Raw genomic sequence first — 19,305 nt, forward strand, 5'->3', positions numbered from 1 at the left:
TCATTTGATCTCAGCTTGAAAACCCACTGTGACTTTCACGACCAATTTCCTGCACTGCACAGGCAATGGAATGCTCAGCTGTAGCATGCTGTGACCACAAACGGACACACCTAGACTAAAATGACATGCATTTGAATATTTTTTAGCCCTTCAAACCTCTCTTCAGAATCTGAGAAAACCAGGATTTCATTGAGCAGGGAGCCTGCAGGAGAGTAATATGCTGGCATCTTTTTATTTCAAGTAGGTTTTGCGTTGCTGAAAGTGGCCTGTGTTGTATAAGGGGAGTAATACAAAGTCATATCCATTCAATACAGATAATATTGAGGTTTATTACTCTTTTGAGCAAAAGGGTCTGCAGCTTCATGCCAGCAATCACATCTGCAAACAGTCACCGAGCAAATGTATTTCTCCGTGCCTCTCCATTGAAAGCCCAGAGATTGCTAGGTTTTGCTCACTCTCAGAATCATCTTGTTGGAATAAGAGTCTATCCACAAATCCCTCCCGCTGACAGTCTAAGCAAAGGGTACCCATAGAGATCAATGACTGTGATTTCTGAGGCATCGGTGTGTGTTCAGAGTAACTACTGCTATTAGCCATGGACACCAGCAGTCTGTTCACACTAATGGTGACAAAGGGTGTGTTGAGACATTAAGAAAACAAGCACCTGACTCCAGTTTACCCCATCCTTCCACACGCATACACGTGCTCACCTGGGTGCGCATTAGGGGGAAACCCCAAAACTACAGGTGGGCTTTTAAATAGGACCCATAAAGCAAATTAGAGTTCATGTAAAGAAAGTGAATAACACTAAAATATAACTGCCGACAACACCTTTCTAGAATTTACTAACACGAGATTAGAGAATGGAGTCAAAGAGCCACCACCCCCAGGAGGGAACAATCATGGTATAGGGGTGATAGCTTGCCCCACCCCCCAGGCTGCTGGCTGTTCCCCCACTGCCCTGGGAGCTCCCTCGCGGGTTTAAGTTCTACCCATCATACTTTGCTCTGATTTCCTCCTCCCTTGATCTTTCATGTCTCTGTTTTTTTGCAGCAGCTGTGAGCCACCCCTTCTCTTTCCCACACCACCTCAAACCTGGGCACAGAATGCCTGTGTTGGATGTTACAAAGTGATGCCTGGTGTGGTCAGGTACCTGCCCTGCAGTTTCCCTGGAAGGTTGAAGGTGACGAGGGGACAGAGCCACAGGTATGCAAGGCAGGAGGATTGGGAGAAGGCGGTGGCTGAATTAGATGTAGATGTGTGACTTAATTCTTCCCAATGTCTCTGATAACCTCAACATCCAGAATGTCTCACTCTCCTGCATTATGTATTAAAAGAAAACATGAAATGAGCTTTATAAGCCATACTTTATAAACCATACTCATTTTTGATGAAAAATTACACTGCTGGTTCAGCTTCTAATTATCAATGATTTTTTTTCATTTTATTATTATTATTTATTAATCGTTATTTCCCCAATACAATTTTTTTCTACTGTACAGCATGGTGACTCAGTTACACATACATGTACACATTCTATTTTCGCACATTATCATGCTCCTCATAAGTGATTAGACATAGTTCCCAGTGCTACACAGCAGGATCTCATTGCTAATCCATTCTAAAGGCAATAGTTTGTATCTGTTAACCCCAAGCTCCCCAACCACCCCACTCCCTCCCCCTCCCCCTTGGCAACCACAAGTCTATTCTCCAAGTCCATGATTTTCTTTTCTGTGGAAAGGTTCATTTGTGCCTTATATTAGATTCCAGATATAAGTGATATCATATGGTATTTGTCTTTCTCTTTCTGACTTACTTCCTTTAGTATGAGAGTCTTTAGTTGCATCCATGTTGCTGCAAATGGCATTATTTCATTCTTTTTTATGGCTGAGTAGTATTCCATTGTGTATATATACCACACCTTCCTAATCCAATCGTCTGTTGATGGACATTTAGGTTGTTTCCATGTCTTAGCTATTGTGAATAGTGCTGCAGTGAACATGCAGGTACAGGTGTCCTTTTCAAGAAGAGTTTTGTCCAGATTATTCCCAAGAGTGGACTGCTGGGTCATATGGTAGTTCTACGTATAAATTTCTAAGGTATCTCCATACTGATCTCCATAGTGGTTGTACCAGCTTACATTCCCACCAACAGTGCAGGAGGGTTCCCTTTTCTCCACACCCCCCTTCAGCATTTGTTATTTGTGGACTTATTAATGATGGCCATTCTGACTGGTGTGAGGTCAATGATTTTGTTCTTCATTCCTAACCATGTCATTGGTGGGCTAAGCATGGGCACATTTACACATTTCTATGAAAATTCACTTTAAGATGGGCACTCACATCTTAAGAATCCCGCATTTTTTATGTCAGTGACATTTTATAAGCATTATGCTGCCCAAGTGTTTGTGATCTTTAAAATGTAGCCTATGATAAAATATAGTTTAATGAAAGAATCAGGTGCCTTTTAGGTATTATTTTGTAATTAAATAGATGGTCATGTTTATCTTCTCTGACAAAATTATTATGTACTTTGTATGACTCTAATTCTTTATCCTGAAGTTATTTTTCCAGTGGAGTTTGAGGCTAGATGGAGTATGAAGATAATGGGGCATTTTACCATAACCAGGGAGACGTGATACAAATTTGAGAGACACTGACGTGGACCATATATTTTATGCCTTCAACCACTGTTCAGCCAATACCCTCTAAATCCTTTGTTCTATTTTTCTGCTTCATTTGCTGAGGAAAATGGCAAGCTGGGACCAAGCCTGAGGAACTAACAACCTGTACACTTAACGATGCCTTTCCCTGGATCTAGTGTAATAATTTCAACCATCCACAGGTCATTATGGAGTCATTTTTCTCTTCAAATTCAATGTGTTCAAATCAGAACTCATCATCTTCTGTACTTCCTATTCTAGTCACCAAGTACAGAAATCTGACGGTCATACCATGTGTATGCTGCTCTTTATTTCTGTTTCCCAATTATTTTCCAAAAGAAAAGTTTTATATTCTTAAATCTAGAATATCATCTTTCTTGTCCAATAGGCAACTGTTTCACATTAGTTCATGTCCTTATCATTTTATGAATGAATTCATATGAAATGATATTGAAATTGGTTTTTCTTTCCTGCAGCTGTTTTGCTCTCAATTCATTTCTAGGAGGTAAACCTGGTCATGTTACCACCCTACTTAAATTCTCCCATCTGAAATTCAAATCTGCACCAATGGAAATAATGCCTGTGAATGTGCGCAGACTTTCTCTCAGCGACTCTCCTCCGTGTTTCCCACATGCCCATGCCTTTGCCTGCCTGCTCACTCTTCTCAGAAAACCTTCCTCTCTCTCTCCCCATCCTTGTTTTAGGATTTAAGTCCCATTCACACCTTTGCTCAGACACCACCTTCTCTTGGAATCTTTTCCTAATAGCACTTTTATCACCAAGCTTCTCTGCTCTGAGGCACCATGGGTATAGCTCTACCCCTGCATAGTAACTTTGCTCATTTCTTTATATTTCCAATCAGATTGCAAATTCTTTAAGACATGATTATCTTTTAGGTCTCCATACGCACCTACTGCTTAACCCAGTATTTAGAGCATCATGAACAGGCATCTGATGTTTATCACTTATAATTATTTAGCATAATAAATATAAAAAATATGAGCATTATGTTATGCTAGACCCTCTGAGTCTTAAAGAGGTGAGTACCATGATACTCCCTGTCTTCAAGAGGGTTGATCTAAGGAAGGTTGGGAAATGAGTCCATATAATTGTAACACCATGGAGAACAAATGAGCTCTCCCAAAACTTCACGGGGTCAGGTAGGTTAAATGTGTGGGGCACCTCCATCTTGAGGATACGAGAATCATTTCGTGGAGAAGCGGCAGGCGAGCTAGGCCTCCAAGGGGAAGAGGGGCCTCACTAAACAGTGTTGAGGGTGGGAGACACGTCCATGCAAGGCGAGTGGGCAGGAAGAACAGGATATGCTTGGTTCAGAGTAGCCTTTCCAGTGTCAAATGAGATTTCAGATTTAGGAAGACAGGTTTAAAAGGTATCAGAGAGCATTTTGATTGGTAGACTTGTCTGTTCAGGTGGGCTGTTGTTCATCATCAGAGAGTATTGTTGACTCTGGAAGTTTTTAATCAGTTGGTGTTTCTACTTCCATGAAGACCTCATCACTGAGCAGTAATGGAGAGCTGTGATGGGCCAGGTTGGTAAAGAAGAAGGATATTGGGAGATAGAGCAATAGGTTGTGTATGAGGTGAATTCAAGTCAGAAAGGTAAGTGGTCTTGTTGGGGGGCAGAAGTACACAGGCAGTCAAGCCAATGCCAGGTCATTGGGAACTGAGGTTGAAGAAAACCCCAGTACCTTGAAGAAACTGACCAGCTTATCAAGGCAAAGCCCCTGGCATGGTCAATAACATAGGTTCCAAGATACTAGACTTGAGTTATAAGGAAAAGGTTAAGGTGACAGACGTAGTAGTGGGCTGCAAATGAAAAATCGGAAAAATAGGAGGAGAAGGGAGCTAATATTCAGATACTTGTCTGAGTGTCTTGAAGCTCTTCCTGTTCAACAAAGAATTCAAATAGAAAATCTAGTAAACTTCATAGATAATTCCACCTGTAAAGGAGCCCAGGCTGTTACTACATGTAATATGGATAAACATGTGTTTTCTTTCATTCTCAATTAACTAAAAAAAAGTTGTTTTGATAATCAAAACCAAAGTACTATAAGATTGTTGTAAGAAGTAATAATATATCACATACCCAATAAGTGTGCTCTTTAAAAGAAGTGATTTTAGGATTATAGGTTTGACACGTCATTGAATTCACCTCGTAATAACCAATGTTTGTGCTCTGTTCTTCCATCCATCCACTGCTCAGGATAAACCTAACACTTGAAAATAGAGCCCTTTACTTTTTTTTACTCATGGTATGAAAATGTTTATTGCAATTAAATTCACCAATGCATCAAGACATAGTGAGCAGGCATGACTTTAGGAGCATGCAAGTTATATTTCACTACAGAAATGTTATCCGCTGTATTGAATTCCATCTATTTTAACTTCTTTTTTCTTTTTAGGGCCACACTCAAAGCATATGTAGGTTCCCAGGCTAGGGGTCAAATCAGAGCTACAGCTGCCAGCCACAGCCACAGCCACAGCAATGCAGGATCTGAGCTGCATCTGCAACCTACACCACAGCTCACAGCAATGCCAGATCCTTAATCCACTGAATGAGGCCAGGGATCGAACCCGAAACTTCATGGTCCCTAGTTGGATTCATTTCCACTGCGCCATGACGGGAACTCCTCAATATATTTTAAAACATCCTTTAGAAAGTGTGTGCATGTTCATGACCCTTCCTGGTCACCTCACCCCTAGTGGTCGCTCCATACAGTGAACCCATGTAGGAAACATCACCTATCCCTACTGGTTTACATTATAGTATTTTTATAATTATATGTTGCTTTTAAACAGATTACATATTTTTATTGAGGATAGTCGAAAACTTGTATGTCTTTTCATCTTTTTTTAACAGCTCTGTTAATTTACCTAAAATAAAATTCACCAGTTTTAACTGTACAATTTAATAGTCCTTTTTTTTTTCTTTTTTTTTTTCTTTTTTTTGTATTTTTTGCCATTTCTTGGGCTGCTCCTGCGGCATATGGAGGTTCCCAGGCTAGGGGTCTAATCGGAGCTGTAGGTGCCAACCTATGCCAGAGCCACAGCAACGCAGGATCCGAGCCACGTCTGTGACCTACACCACAGTTCACGGCAATGCCGGATCCTTCACCCACTGAGCAAGGGCAGGGATCGAACCCGCAACCTCATGGTTCCTAGTTGGATTCACTAACCACTGCACCATGACGGGAACTCGTAATAGTCCTTTTTTGTATAATGATTTTTATTTTTTTCCATTATAGCTGGTTTACAGTGTTTTGTCAATTTTCTACTGTACAGCATGGGGATCCAGTTACACATACTGTGATATATATACACAATGGAAAACTACATAGCCGTAAAAAAGAATGAATAATGCCATTTGCAGCAACATAGATGGAAGTAGAGACTCTCATACTGAGTGAAGTAAGTCAGAAAGAGGAAGGCAGTTACCATATGATATCACTTATATCTGGAATCTAATATATGGCACAATTTAACAGGTTTTAATAAGTCTTCATAGTTATATAAACCTACCTCCCCAATGATGATAATGTAAAACATTTTCAGTAAACCCCTTCCACTATCCTGGCCTGTAGCAACACTGAGAAGTTTCTGCCATTATAGTTTGCCTCTTTCTAGAATTTTTTATACACAGAATCATCGATTATATGGCACATTGGCTTTCAGTTCCCATAATGCATTTGCAATTCATTCAGATTCTTTCATACCTCAGTATTACCATCCAGATCCAAAAAAAAAAACTTTGACTTAAACTTCATACTTATGCAAAAATTAACTCCAAATGAGTTGCAGATCTAATAAATTGAAAACTGCACAATTTTTAGAAGTAAACATAGAAAAAATTGTGATCTAAAGACAAGAGTCTTTATTCATGATGCAGATGGAGAATTTCAATATATATATGAACATGGTAAAAATAGCCGAGTGGGAGTTCCCATCGTGGCTCAGCAGTTAACCAATCTGACTAGCATCCATGAGGACGCATGTTTGATCCCTGACCTTGCTCAGTGGGTTAAGGATCAAGCATTGTTGCCATGAGCTGTGGTGTAGGTCACAGATGTGGCTTGGATCCCGTGTTGCTGTGGCTATGGTGTAAGCCAGCAGCTACAGCTCCGATTCAACCTCTAGCCTGGGAACCTCCATATGCCATGGGCACAGCCCTAAAAATAAATAAATAAATAGATAGATAGATAGATAAAAATAACCAAGTGGAAATATTAGAAATGAAAAATGAAATATCATACATAAAAATACATTGAGTGTGCTTACTCTTTGACAATATCAACTAATAATATACTTTAAATATAATGATATCACATAATAGATAGTATTACGGTCACAAAAGAGGAGATAGAAAAAAGAGCTGATGCCTGAGAATTTTCCAAAACTGAGGAAAGACATCAAACCATTAACTCTAGATGCTGAGCAACCCCCTGGGGATAAACTGCAAAGGACAGGACAGCAGATTCACCAGAGCCAGCGAAAAACTCACAGCATGTTGCTACCAGCTTGCTTGCTTTACTGTTTGATTGCTTTTGCACTTTACGATCCACTATTCAATATCCTTAGGTTCAAATTCTGTCTTCTAAACACCAACACCTGTACTTTGTTTTCTAAATCACAAATTAAAGGTTGGCAAATTACAGTTAAACCTGAGAATCCCACATGGCCCACTACCTCTTTCTTGTGACCTGTGAGCCTAGAGCTTATTTGAATGGCTTTTCCGTGTTTTGTTTTTCGTCTGCTCCTGCAGCATGTAGAAGTTCCTGGGTCAGGGACGGAATCTGAGCCATAGAAGTGACAACACCAGATCCTTAACCACTAGGCCACCAGACAACTCTGGCTTTACATTTTTTAATGGATGAAAAAATCAAAAGAATTTTTTTTTTTTTTTTTTTGCTTTTTAGGGCTGCACCCGCAGCATATGGAGGTTCCCAGGCTAGAGGTCGAATAGGAGGTATAGCCTCCAGCCTACACCACAGCTCACAGCAACGCCAGATCCTTAATCCACTGATCAAGGCCAGGGATTGAACCCACAACCTCATGGTTACTAGTCAGATTTGTTTCCACTGCACCACAATAGGAACTCTAAGAATAATATTTTATGACACATGAACATTATGTGAAATTCACATTTTAGTGTCCACAAATACAGGTTGTTGGAAGACAGCCGTACTCTGCCACCCATGTGATATCTGGCTGCTTCGCAGCTGTCCAGTAGGTGGGGTGTGTGTGTATCCCCTGACACTCCCTTCCTCCTGCTTCTTGGTGCTTCCAGATTGTGGTGACGCATTTATAAGTGGGCAGCATTCTAAATGCTGAGTGTCACCATAACACATTTTATTTATTTCTTATACCAGGGCACATTCATAATGTTAAAGCAGAAAAACCAAAGTAAATGACAAATGTTGCATTTTGGGTGTCACCATAACACATTTTATTTATTTCTTATACCAGGGCACATTCATAATGTTAAAGCAGAAGAACCAGAGTGAATGACAAATGTTGCATTTTGTTTTAACAGCCACATGTGCAGTATATGAAGTTCCCTGGGCCAGGGATTGAATCTGAGCTGCAGCTGCAGCAATGATGGATCCTTTAACCCACTATACCAGGCTGGGGTTGGAACCCATGCCTCAGCAGCTACCTGAACCACTGCAGTCAGATTCTTAACCCACCGCACCACAGTGGGAATTCCAAATGTTGCATTTTTAAGGCACAGTGGAGCATGCATTATTTGTACCACAGTAGATAACAAATCATCCTGTATCATGCAATACACTCCACCTGGGCTGATGAGTACATGCTGACATGAATAAACACCCATCGTGGTGTCTGTACTCACAGATCAGCAATGTTCAGAAACACTAGAAAGCTTACTACAACAGTGTACTTCATCCCAGCAGAATTTCTTCACAATAAATAAAAAATTGAAATGAGGCTATAACCAAAATAAAATTCCAATTATCTCACTTATTAGCTCAGCAAGAAAAGCCACTCACCGGTGCTGAGTTAGTGCAATCTTACCTGACTGCAGCAGCTGAAGAGATGCAGGTACAGAGCTTGTTCAGACAAGGACTTTGGGAGCAGCTGCGTGGAGAGGGCGGCCCTTGGGAGCAGCCACAATAAACTGCCTTCCTTTTTCGAAGGCAGACACTTCAGAGCGGTTTCTCTTTGCTCTTGGTGAGCGGCTGGGTGGTGTTGACACCCTCAGTTGTTGATTTGGAGAGTTTAAGTTCTGTGTGACTGAGGAGTGAGCCACGGAGAGAGTGTACCTGGGACTGAGAGGTAAGGATGTCTTTAAAGATCTTAAGAAAGCCCTAATTCAGCAGAGCTCAGAGGGGAATCTGTGTGTACAACCATTAGTGGTGAACACATACACTCTTGGAGCAGGGAAGTGTTATTTGAACCCATTTGCATAACTTATGAAAATGTGAGTTGTTTAAAGCCTTTGGTTTTCCATTTTATTATCCCCTGCGGGCACTTTGAGTGAAACACTTGCCTCTTAGGTTTTATGGAATCAGCAGCATCAACTGTGAACTCCAGTCCCTTTCATGAACCTGGAATCCTCAGGTCTGGAAATTTTTGTCTGAAATGGAGGCTACTTGTCCTGACCTGCCTCCCAGTCGATAACTCAGCACTGGTCAACTGTCCTTATGATAACTTGAGCTCAGAGTTGATACTGATGTTTTTCTGGAAGGAAACACTGGCCCTCAACCATTAATTATGAGACACTAAATAACATGGAATTGGCTTTTGCTATATTTGATAGTGTTTCATGAGTTCAGCCTAAAATTACAAAGTAAAATAGTACAGATATTAAATTTACCCTTTAGTTAAGCCATTTTGATGACAATTACCATTATTTGAATCTCAAGCACAAATGGCAAATAAAGACTACTTTATACATCTCGTGTTCTATCAAAAGTTAACACATAAAGCGGGATCCTTATTCTCTCCAAACCACACCACATAGATTTTCCAAACTCAGAGGACACCTCCAGCAATGCAGTTCAAAGCCCAGTGAAATGCCAATATAATTTTCATATTTAAAACACCATTTGAATATGTAATTGAGGCACTTCCACCTGGCTTTCAGCTGGATGTGATCTGCAATGCTGTGATGGGCAAAAGGCACCTATCAGGACCAGAATCTAACAAAATCCATTAACACCTTCCAAAGTGAGAATGTGCAATCAAAAATATTTGCCTGTGTACGAACAGTATTCACAAGATCTGTGTGAAAGACTTTTTCAAAGATGACATATGTAAATATCATTACAAATATCAGTACAAATTAGTATTTATTTTTTTTCTGGCCATGGCTGTGGCATGTGGAAGTTCCTGGGTCAGGGATTGAACCTGCGCCACAGCAGCCACTCCCGCCACTGCAGTGATAATGCTGGTTCCTTAACCCTCTGTACCATGAGAACTCCCTTTGCAATGTATTTTGATGAAAGGGAAGGAACCCCAAATAAGTGAAATGTTACGCTCCCCCCAAATTCCATCCTTATCATAGGTAGACCTGTATTACAAAATATTACTCTCCATTACTAGTAAGTTTTTAATGTCATCAATAAAAATTGGTGAAGTTATTCATTTCTTAGCAATATAATTACCTACATAATATCCTGTTTTTATCTCTTGGCCTCCAAAGTCCAAATATTTACTGTCTGGCTCTTTGCAGAGCAAGCTTGCTGAGTCCTGTACTCGAAGGCAGGATCCCTGCAGTTCCCAAAACAAAAAGATGTGACCGATCTCAACAGGTGGAAAGTTTCAGGTAGGGTTTGTTGTTTGTTGTTCATTCCTAGCAACCTTAAATTACAAAATTATCATAAATATGTAATAAAATAAAACCTTCTACTGATTTACTGACCCTTCATAGTCCTACTACCTTGAAAGTGGGGACTTGTTTTGCTGTATTGTCACCTGTTTCTAACTTTATCGGCAAAGGGTAACATAAAAGCTGTTGAGCACACATTCTAGCGCTCTGCAAGGCTGTTTTTATGTCAACTGGAAGAACTTGGAGGATGTAATAACGATTTGCAATTGACTCTCCTCATTCTTCTCTAACGAGCACGCAAATTCTCTAAAAGTAGAAAACTTACTTTCTCATCCAACCCTCTGTTCTCAGTGCCTGAAAAAAAGTCTTTGCACAGAGCAGGGCTGCAGTGCCAGCTTATTGATAAGTTAACAAGCAAAAGGGCGATATCATTAAAAACCCTGTTAAGTGAAAGTCAGTATACCATAAAAACATTCTCTAATGCCTTTCCCTGATGTGCTGGCTTGGGACTCTTAGACTGACTTGGTTTGTTTTGTTGGGTTCTTGGACTTGTTGGCTAAACACACATAACAAACACTTTGAACAATTTCTCCACAATGATGCTTTCCCAAGCTCCAGAGTGGGTGGTTCTCTTCCTCTTCCTCCTCCTCCTGGGGCAGATACGGCGTTACCTTCTCAGAGGTTAAAACTGTACTAAAGCCCAGGGAATGACATGAACCAGCGACAACTCAAATCTACACTAAATCACTGCGGTCGCTTAGAATTTGGAGTAGAACAAAATAACCGAAAAATGATCTCTTCCCTGAGCAGTTGTGAAGTCAGGGTGTCTGAGCAGGAGGGTGGTGGCCTAAACAGAGAGCAAATGGAAAGAGAAAATGCATTTAGAATCCATCAGCGCTGAGCACCATCTGAAGGAGAGCAGAAGAGAGAGCCAGGTCCCTGAATGCATGTGTTCCCTGGTGAGGCTGGAGCCTGAGAGAAAGGCCTTTGCACCTCATGTGCTAATGTCCTCTGGTTCTTCAGTTACCTCAGGGACCTTGAAACTGAGAACAGGGCTCTTCAAGAAGAGACTTGGGTTTGTTCGCTGACAAATGGTGGAGCTTCACTGTGCAATTCATTAGTTAGCATTTTTTTCTCCCTGTATTTTGTTATGGTGTATCTTTGGGTCTAAACCAACAAAACCTATAGAGCCAAGTCACTCTGGCTTGGCTTTGGAGGATCTCAGCAGGAAAAAGCCTCTTTGGGGCCTGTCACTAACCTCTGTCTAGGAGATGTTTCCTCCTTTGGAAAAGCAGTCGAACTACTAGGGCTTGTAATAAAGGCACATATGAGCAAGTTGATTTCCAATATATCCTGTGTGAGACGTATGATAATTCTGAAATACCAGTGTTATCATGCTTCCTTATATATCAGTAGTGAAACAAATCTGTGATAAACAAACCTATGTGTATTGAGGAATAATAGAACTGCATGAGTTAAGTACTTTCATGGACAAATCATTTAAAACAAACTTTTATCACCTGTTTTGCATTTAAATACAAACTCAAAAGAAAGTTTATTGATACCAAATGCAATGGCTGCTACAGGGTAAGTGCTTTAAGTTTGGTATTCAAATGACAATGCATTTGTTATTCTCCTGTGAGATTTGAAATATACATTGGCTGGGGCAACATCTCTTTCCTGATATGCTGAGTCCTATTTTATGGCTAACAGATTCAGTGTATAAATCAGGGTATGGATAAAATAATGGAGCATGAAAACTAGCTGCTTCTGTGATCAGACCCACAGTTAGAGACATTTCACTGTTAAATCAAGTACATCTGTTTTCCCCCAGGGGGCCACAGTAAGGAAATTTGATTTTAAATCTGATTGTATTTAAATTAATGGATAAAGAAAGGATTGATCTTAAATATTTATATGCATTTGAGTATATATTTAAGTATTTCTCCCAGATATATTTAGGAAGAGAAAGAAGGATCCCAAATAATTAACATCTTTTATTTTAATTGTCAATGTTCGAGAAGTATCCGTATCTTTTTCACGTCTGTTTAGGAGAGCATCTGGCATCTTAGATTTATTTCTCCCATATTGTTCTTGAAACAAAGTAAAACCAAATTTGATTCTTGCTCCTGCATTCATTTCCATCTTACTAAGATTCTCATTTATTTTTTGGAACCATCTTATTGCTTAGTGGAACATTTAGTCTTTGAAGAGAAGATATTCCGCCACATCTCACTAAATAAGTGACCTTTATATTATATCCAGTTCTTATGTAAACCCTCCTTAATACTGTCTTTTATATGTGCTAGTCATTTAAAAGGAAAGAAACTTAGACAGAAGTCTTAAAAGTGCCTGATTAATCCATTTTTCCAGTCTCCTCTTACATTTCAACCGCTCTTCTCCAGTATGCTTCCAAAATGACTTCCTCATCCTGTCTTTGTGCTTTGATAATAGCTTTCTTTTTTTCTGCAGTGGTTCTCCAGTCCATTTCTCTCTGCTTCCACTACAGAATTTCTTAAATATATTGGTCTTTTAAAAGCACTTTAAAAAGGTAACATATAAACTAGTGTTCATACCTTTGACATTAACATTATTTCATAGCATAGTAGAAGAACCGAACATAAAATTTAAAGGCTTCTGACTTTGCAAGAAACACGTAGAGCTACCCTGGTGTTCTTAGATCAGAAACTAATGGATGACTTCAAAGGGCTCCTTCTTTTTGTGTGTATGTGACCTAAATGGTTAGCTGTCTTCTTCAACATCCAATGTCACTCAGTAATACAGCCGACTTTATCTGTAAAGAACCAAGCAGTACATATTGGAGGTTTTGTGAGCGCTATGGCAACTACTCATTGAAGCCAGTGTAGCATGAAAGCAGCCATGGGCAATTCTTAAAAGAATAGATGTTTCAATAAAATTTTTAAAGCATTTTTTTTTCAGTTTTTAGCGTTTTATTGAAGTATAGTTGATAAGGAGATTGTTATAACTTCTGCTGTACAACAGTGATATCTGTACGCACATCCATTCTCTCTTAGATTCATACACACATAAATTCTCTCTAGGATTCTTCTCCCATAGAGATCATCACAGAACTTTGGGTAGAGCTCCCTGTACTGTCAGCGGGTCCCTGTTGGCCAATCATTCCATAAACCACAGTGTGCATATGCCAATCCAAAACTCCCAGTCCCTCCCTCCACCTTCCCACACCTGTCCTCTTTGGTAACCATAAATTTTTCCAGAGTCTGTGAGTGTATCTACAAAAGCACATGGCAAACTGGCTATATCCTACCTCCAGTAGTTTACCAATCCTGGGATAGCGTTTTTATTGGGAATTGACGATGCAGAGACTAGGCCTTCCAGGGCTGAGGAAAATTTTTCACAAAGCTGACTCTCATGGCCGTGTGTGTGTGTGTGTGTGTGTGTGTGTGTGTAAAATCTTTGTCTCTTCTCCAATACATAGATGATAGATATGTTTATAAGTGTGTATATATCTATATGGAGAGAGAGAGAACTACATCCCTAATTAAAAGTATCTCTTTCAGCCATGAGTTGACTTCACCCTCTCATAACATTGGGTGGTATTTTAATGGCCACAGACATTTCGGTATCCAAGCTACAGAGAAGTTAGCTTGGCTTGAATGGATATATGGTTTTCCAGTAATTCCTGTCTTGGTTGGAGTCCAAATCCCACACTCTGTAGAGGGGAAATTTTAAATTTCATATTAAAATTTCACATTTTAAGTTATTAGATATGAGCTTAAGTATGAAAATGTTAGCAGGACCCAGCACCATCCAGGGCTGAGTGTGGACCTGTTCAGATGGTTGTGGCTGTAGCTCCCTGGATGGAGGTGCTCTCTGGGTCTCTCAAGTGGGTCACTTTGCACCACTGGGCATGCAGGAAGGGACTCTTCATGGTGAGGCGAGTGTCAGTTGGTGTGTGTGTGTTCAGGGGTCCAGTATATTTCACAGGCCTGGAGCACATAATGCTTTGTTGGGAGGCTGCGAGCCACCAGGCCTGAGGAGTCAGGAAAAAAGAGAAAAGGCAAAAGCACAGCAGCTGGAATCGGAAATTAAACCCCTTCTTTTTAATATTTTGCTTGGACCCTCCATTAAAATGATTGACATTGTGCCAGCTGGCAAAAGTCAAATGTAAAGGGTTTAGATACAAACTATTAGTCATAAAACAAGCTGCTAGGATATATTGTACAACATGGGGAATGTAGCCTCTATTTTATAATATCTATAAATGGAGTATAACCTTGAAAAAGTGTGAATCACTGTGTTGTACACCTGTTAAATAATATGGTACAGCAACCACTCTTTAGTGGAAAAAAAACTTGAGCTCCACTTTGACAGAAGAGGAGAGAGGAGAATGGCATAGCCCTGTGTGGACACAGTTGCAGTCAGACGTCCCTGTGCAGGAACAGCTTCAGGAGCAATCCTGAGCCCCCAGCTGACCCCCTTTTGTAATGACTTGAGGTCTTGAGCCAAAAGTCACTCTGTGATTTACATCATCCTATGGTCACAAGACCAGAGACGTGTGGGTGGTGGAGGGAAACATGAAAGGAAAACTGTTGACTCAGAAGCCATTCAAACTTACTCTGTTTGTTCGCTGTATAATTTTCAGGTTTGCCTTCTTTTCTCACAAATGCGCATTTATTCTGAAAGGGGTGAAATTACACGTTTTTCAGAATTTTCATGTTGAATGCAACTGGAAAAGAAAGGATTGAAATTCAATTGTTAAATAGATTTAATCACTTCAGAATTGTGTTACATTTATGAAGTTTTTCAGCCTCCTAAAATAATTAAAGGTGATTTGTCATTCTAAAAACATTTAAACAAATATATACCTAGTATTTATAATGTTGACATTCTTTTTCTTAAAATGGTCATCAAAAATTATTGAAATAGCCCAAGCCCTGAATCCAATGTCTTGTCTCTGGAATCCACATATGTTGTATGAACTTGTTCTTTATCATTTGGGGGTATGTACTGGCCTTTTTAATTAAAAAAAAAAAAAAAAAAAAAAAGATTCTAAGCATTTGGACCAGCAAGGTAAATTTCCCCAAAAGTACTTAGAGAATATTTTTGCTTTAGTTAATATAGGTCATGCTGAGGTTTTACGTTCTTCAGGGAGACTTTCCAATGAAGAACTTTACCAGAAAAGGGAGATTCAGCTGAGGAGTCATTATCACATTTAAAATCTACAAAATAGAGGGAACACAGCTTTACTCACTACCCTAGAGTGGAGGTAATCCAGTAAAATATTTAAACAAGATAAATGCGGACCACTGGAGTAGAGGTAAAAAATAAGAGAAAAACAACGATCAGAGCATGATTAGAAGGAGCTCAGAAAGGAAAAGCAAAGAGGTTAACACCTGGGAGGAAGAGGAGAAAAGTGCTCACTTCAAACTGCTGGTGACTATCTTGGTTATAGGACAAAAGACTCTGCTTCCTGGGGGCGGTGGGGGGAGGTGAGGGAGGAGGGGGACTTCATTACATTTTTGCTTTATTGAGGCCAGGAGAGGGGTCACAGCCTCAAAAATCGTCAGGAATCAATACGGCATTTTGCACTCAATTTAAAAGGACTTGCTAAGAAAACTAACAAAATATGCTGCTTAATTTAGAGGACAGCCTGCACTGTTGGAGAGCGCAGATTTCGGAAGGTAACCACAGCATCCTGCAGCTGCAAAGAGGTCCACACCCTTGTCCCCAAATCTGGCTGTCCCGTTACCGGGCAACAGGGGCATTGGGCTGGTGGCAATGCCACTCGGCTCATCAGCCAGCCTCGGATGGGGCGGGGCCTGTTCATCAGGTAGGCGGAGAATCACAAGGGTCTTGATCAGGTGAGGAGGGTAACGGGGGTGTGGAACCGGAGACCAGCAGCAGGAGGGATCGCCCTGATGGGCCGGAGAGGGTGGTTCACGTCTCAAGGAGACACGCAGCCCCTCAAGAGACACAGGTTCTGTAGATTCTGCCCCAGAGTCCGGGAAGGGGCGCAGCCCAGAGGACGCCTGCTTTTAGTTCTGAGCCCAGGTAACATGTGCACTGTCGTGTTTGTGGTTCTGGCGTTTCTTTACCATTGCTCCTGCCAACATTCTAGGACTTCATTCGCCTGCACTAGTCAGGCAGTAACTTGGTGAGGACAGACTTTATTTGCCCTTCCTTTCCTATTTTCCACAGCGCTGCTATGGTGCAGGATCATCATAGGAGCTTGCTTAAATAAGGGCTGCATTAAAGTACCATTGTTCTGTCTTATGAGTAAGCTGAATGCAGGATCCTTCTAGTTTCTTTCTTCCCCCAACAACCGTATGTGATCCACTAACCCTAGAGGGCCTGTTCAAGCCAGACTGAGCATGTGGCTTTCCTTTCATGATTCAGACGGAGAGAAAGAGCAGAATATTAAAATAGCTTTTATTATTTCACCATTCCCAAAGCTCTTCTTGAAGATGACACTTCCATAAATCAGTTTCTCCTTTACATTTTTCATAATATAAAAGAATGAGCCAAGAGAAAACACACAACTTCAAAACCTTATCACTGATTATAAATTTCAGTATTGGAAATATAGCCCCAAAACATAGAGAGTTAAAAATAGCCTTATTCGATAAACTGAACAGCACAGCAGCCCTGTATTTTATGTTTATGATTGAACTTTTTGTTAAGGATTGTGTTCTTGAGTCTGGATCCAAAGGCATCTTTCAAAAGGCCTTTCCTGACTGACTCCTGCCGGCCTCCCTCCAGCCTTGGCAGCATATCCACACAGGAATAACTTCAAACTAATGCATGCCCAGGACTGCAAGCAGAAATGTTTCTCCCTGGGTCGAGGGGAAACATGCTCCTTCATCAATGTTAGAGTAAAATTTTCAGCTCTGTCCCCGAAGCTTTCACAAGGCCTGCTTCATGGTTTACCCTGATTATTTGGCTTCTTGGAGAGAAGATGGAGACCAGCTCAATCTGCTTTTCACGAGCATCTCTCATGCTTCCAGGAAATGTCCAAACGCTCTGGGCACATTTTTGGTTTTATGCAACACAGACTGAGTCTATAAAAAAGCAGAGCACGTTCCACTGACATTCATGGGTGGTGATAACTTCAGGTGATTTTATGTGCTGAAGGCAGAGCAGAACTTGAAGCAGAACAAGACAACTTAAAGATCACTGCCTTCGAGAAGGTCAGTGAGCAGGAGACTAGAGACACTGAGTGCTGCCAATTTGAGCAGGTCCACCTTGAGGCTTGGTGTCGTAAAATTTAATTTCTGAATAATTCAATGGTCTCTTTCTACTTGTGTGAAATGACTTAATGCCTCAAAATGTAAGTGTTTCGAAAGTGGAACAACTTAAAGGAAAACCAACACTTGTCTGCTGAGTTATTTTTGTTAAAGATCAGGGCAATGACATTAACAATAATAACAGCAATGACAACACTAATAGCTAACCCTGCCTGGCACTGTTGTTAATGCCAGCTCAGTTAGTTAACTGTTTATCCTCCACTAGTATTGGGGTGGGGGGGGTACACATGGAAATCGAGGTGTGATGTCCCCTCTACTCTCTTAATGTGATTGTGGATGTTTAGCTCTGAAGGTGAAGAAGTCAAAAGTCTATAATATTTATTTAAGTTAGTGGCCTGAATTAAGCACCTTCCCTGACATTTTTACAAAGAGGGACATTAAAAGCATAGAGCTACCCGATGCCTTTGATGTCTGTGTAACCAAACTGACCAGCTCTACAGAATTCATGAGATTCTGCTTTCCTCATGTGGTAGACAGCAAAAGAGTAAAAAGAAAAATGTGTATTACCTTTCTGGCTGTGCCATGAATGTCTTTTTTTAAATCCTAGGTAGAAATAGCCCTTCAATAATGTATGCAGATTTTCAGATTAGATTTTAACAGAAAGAGTATGTCTTTTATTATTTAATCATAATTTTAACAATTCTTTGGCCATATGTTGATTTTTTTCCTTCTTTAATTGAAATACAGTTGACATACAATATTAGTTTCAAATGTACAACATAGTGATTTAATATTTTTATTCATTATGAATTTATCACTAAGATATGTCTGATACCATCTGTTACCAAATGATCACGGTATTACTGGCTATATCTCCCATGCAGTACATTGCATCCCTGGGATTTGTTCTATAACGGAAAGTTTGCATTACTTCATCTCCTTCACCTTTTTCACCCAAGCCCCCAACCCCTCCTCCCTGGAACCACCTGCTTTTCCTCTATATCTATGAATCTATTTCTGTCATACTTGTTTTTGTTTTTATTAGATTCCACATATAAATGAAATCAGAGAGTATTTGTTTTCTGTCTAACTTATTTTGCTTAGTGTAATAACTTCTGGGTCCTTCTGAGTTATCAGAAATGGCAAGATTTCCTTCTTTCTATGGCTGAGTAATACTCCAGTGTGTATACATTCTTCTTTATCCATTCATCTATTGGCAGACACTTAGGTTGCCTCCATGTCTTGGCTGTTGTGAATAATGATGCAGTGAACATAGGTGTGATGTATCTTTTTGAATTAATGCTTTGTTTTCTTCAGCCTAAATAGCCAAAGGTACATTCCTAGATCATCTAGTAGTTATATGCTTAATCTTTAGATTAACCTCCACCACTTCCATAATGGTTGCAGCAATTTACATTCTTACCAATAGTGTATGGGGATTACTTTTTCTCTACACACTTGCCAACATTAGATTTTGTTGTCTTTTATATAATAGACATTCTAATGGTTGTCAGGTGATATCTCATTATAGTTTTGATTTGCATTTCCATGAGGCTTAGTGATATTGAGCATCATGTGTCTTTTCATGTGTTTGTTGGCCATCTG

The 19,305-nt window shown here is 40.1% G+C and overlaps 1 protein-coding gene across 1 annotated transcript in view; it reads left to right on the top strand.

Moving 5' to 3' along the window:
* The window catches only part of LOC110256686 (uncharacterized), a 237,477-nt gene that overhangs the window by 117,855 nt on the left and 100,317 nt on the right, over positions 1 to 19,305 (top strand). The window contains exons 4-5 of the mRNA XM_084997472.1: positions 1,057 to 1,206; positions 10,376 to 10,468. Of these exons, the coding sequence (XP_084853598.1) occupies positions 1,057 to 1,206; positions 10,376 to 10,468 (243 nt within the window). The remainder of the gene's footprint in view (positions 1 to 1,056; positions 1,207 to 10,375; positions 10,469 to 19,305) is intronic.

Source organism: Sus scrofa, chromosome 14, assembly GCF_054392235.1.
Source record: "Sus scrofa isolate SSC_HxYL_T2T_F1_AM1 chromosome 14, Sscrofa_HxYL_maternal_Yorkshire_Landrace_v2.0, whole genome shotgun sequence".
Lineage (NCBI taxonomy): Eukaryota > Metazoa > Chordata > Mammalia > Artiodactyla > Suidae > Sus > Sus scrofa.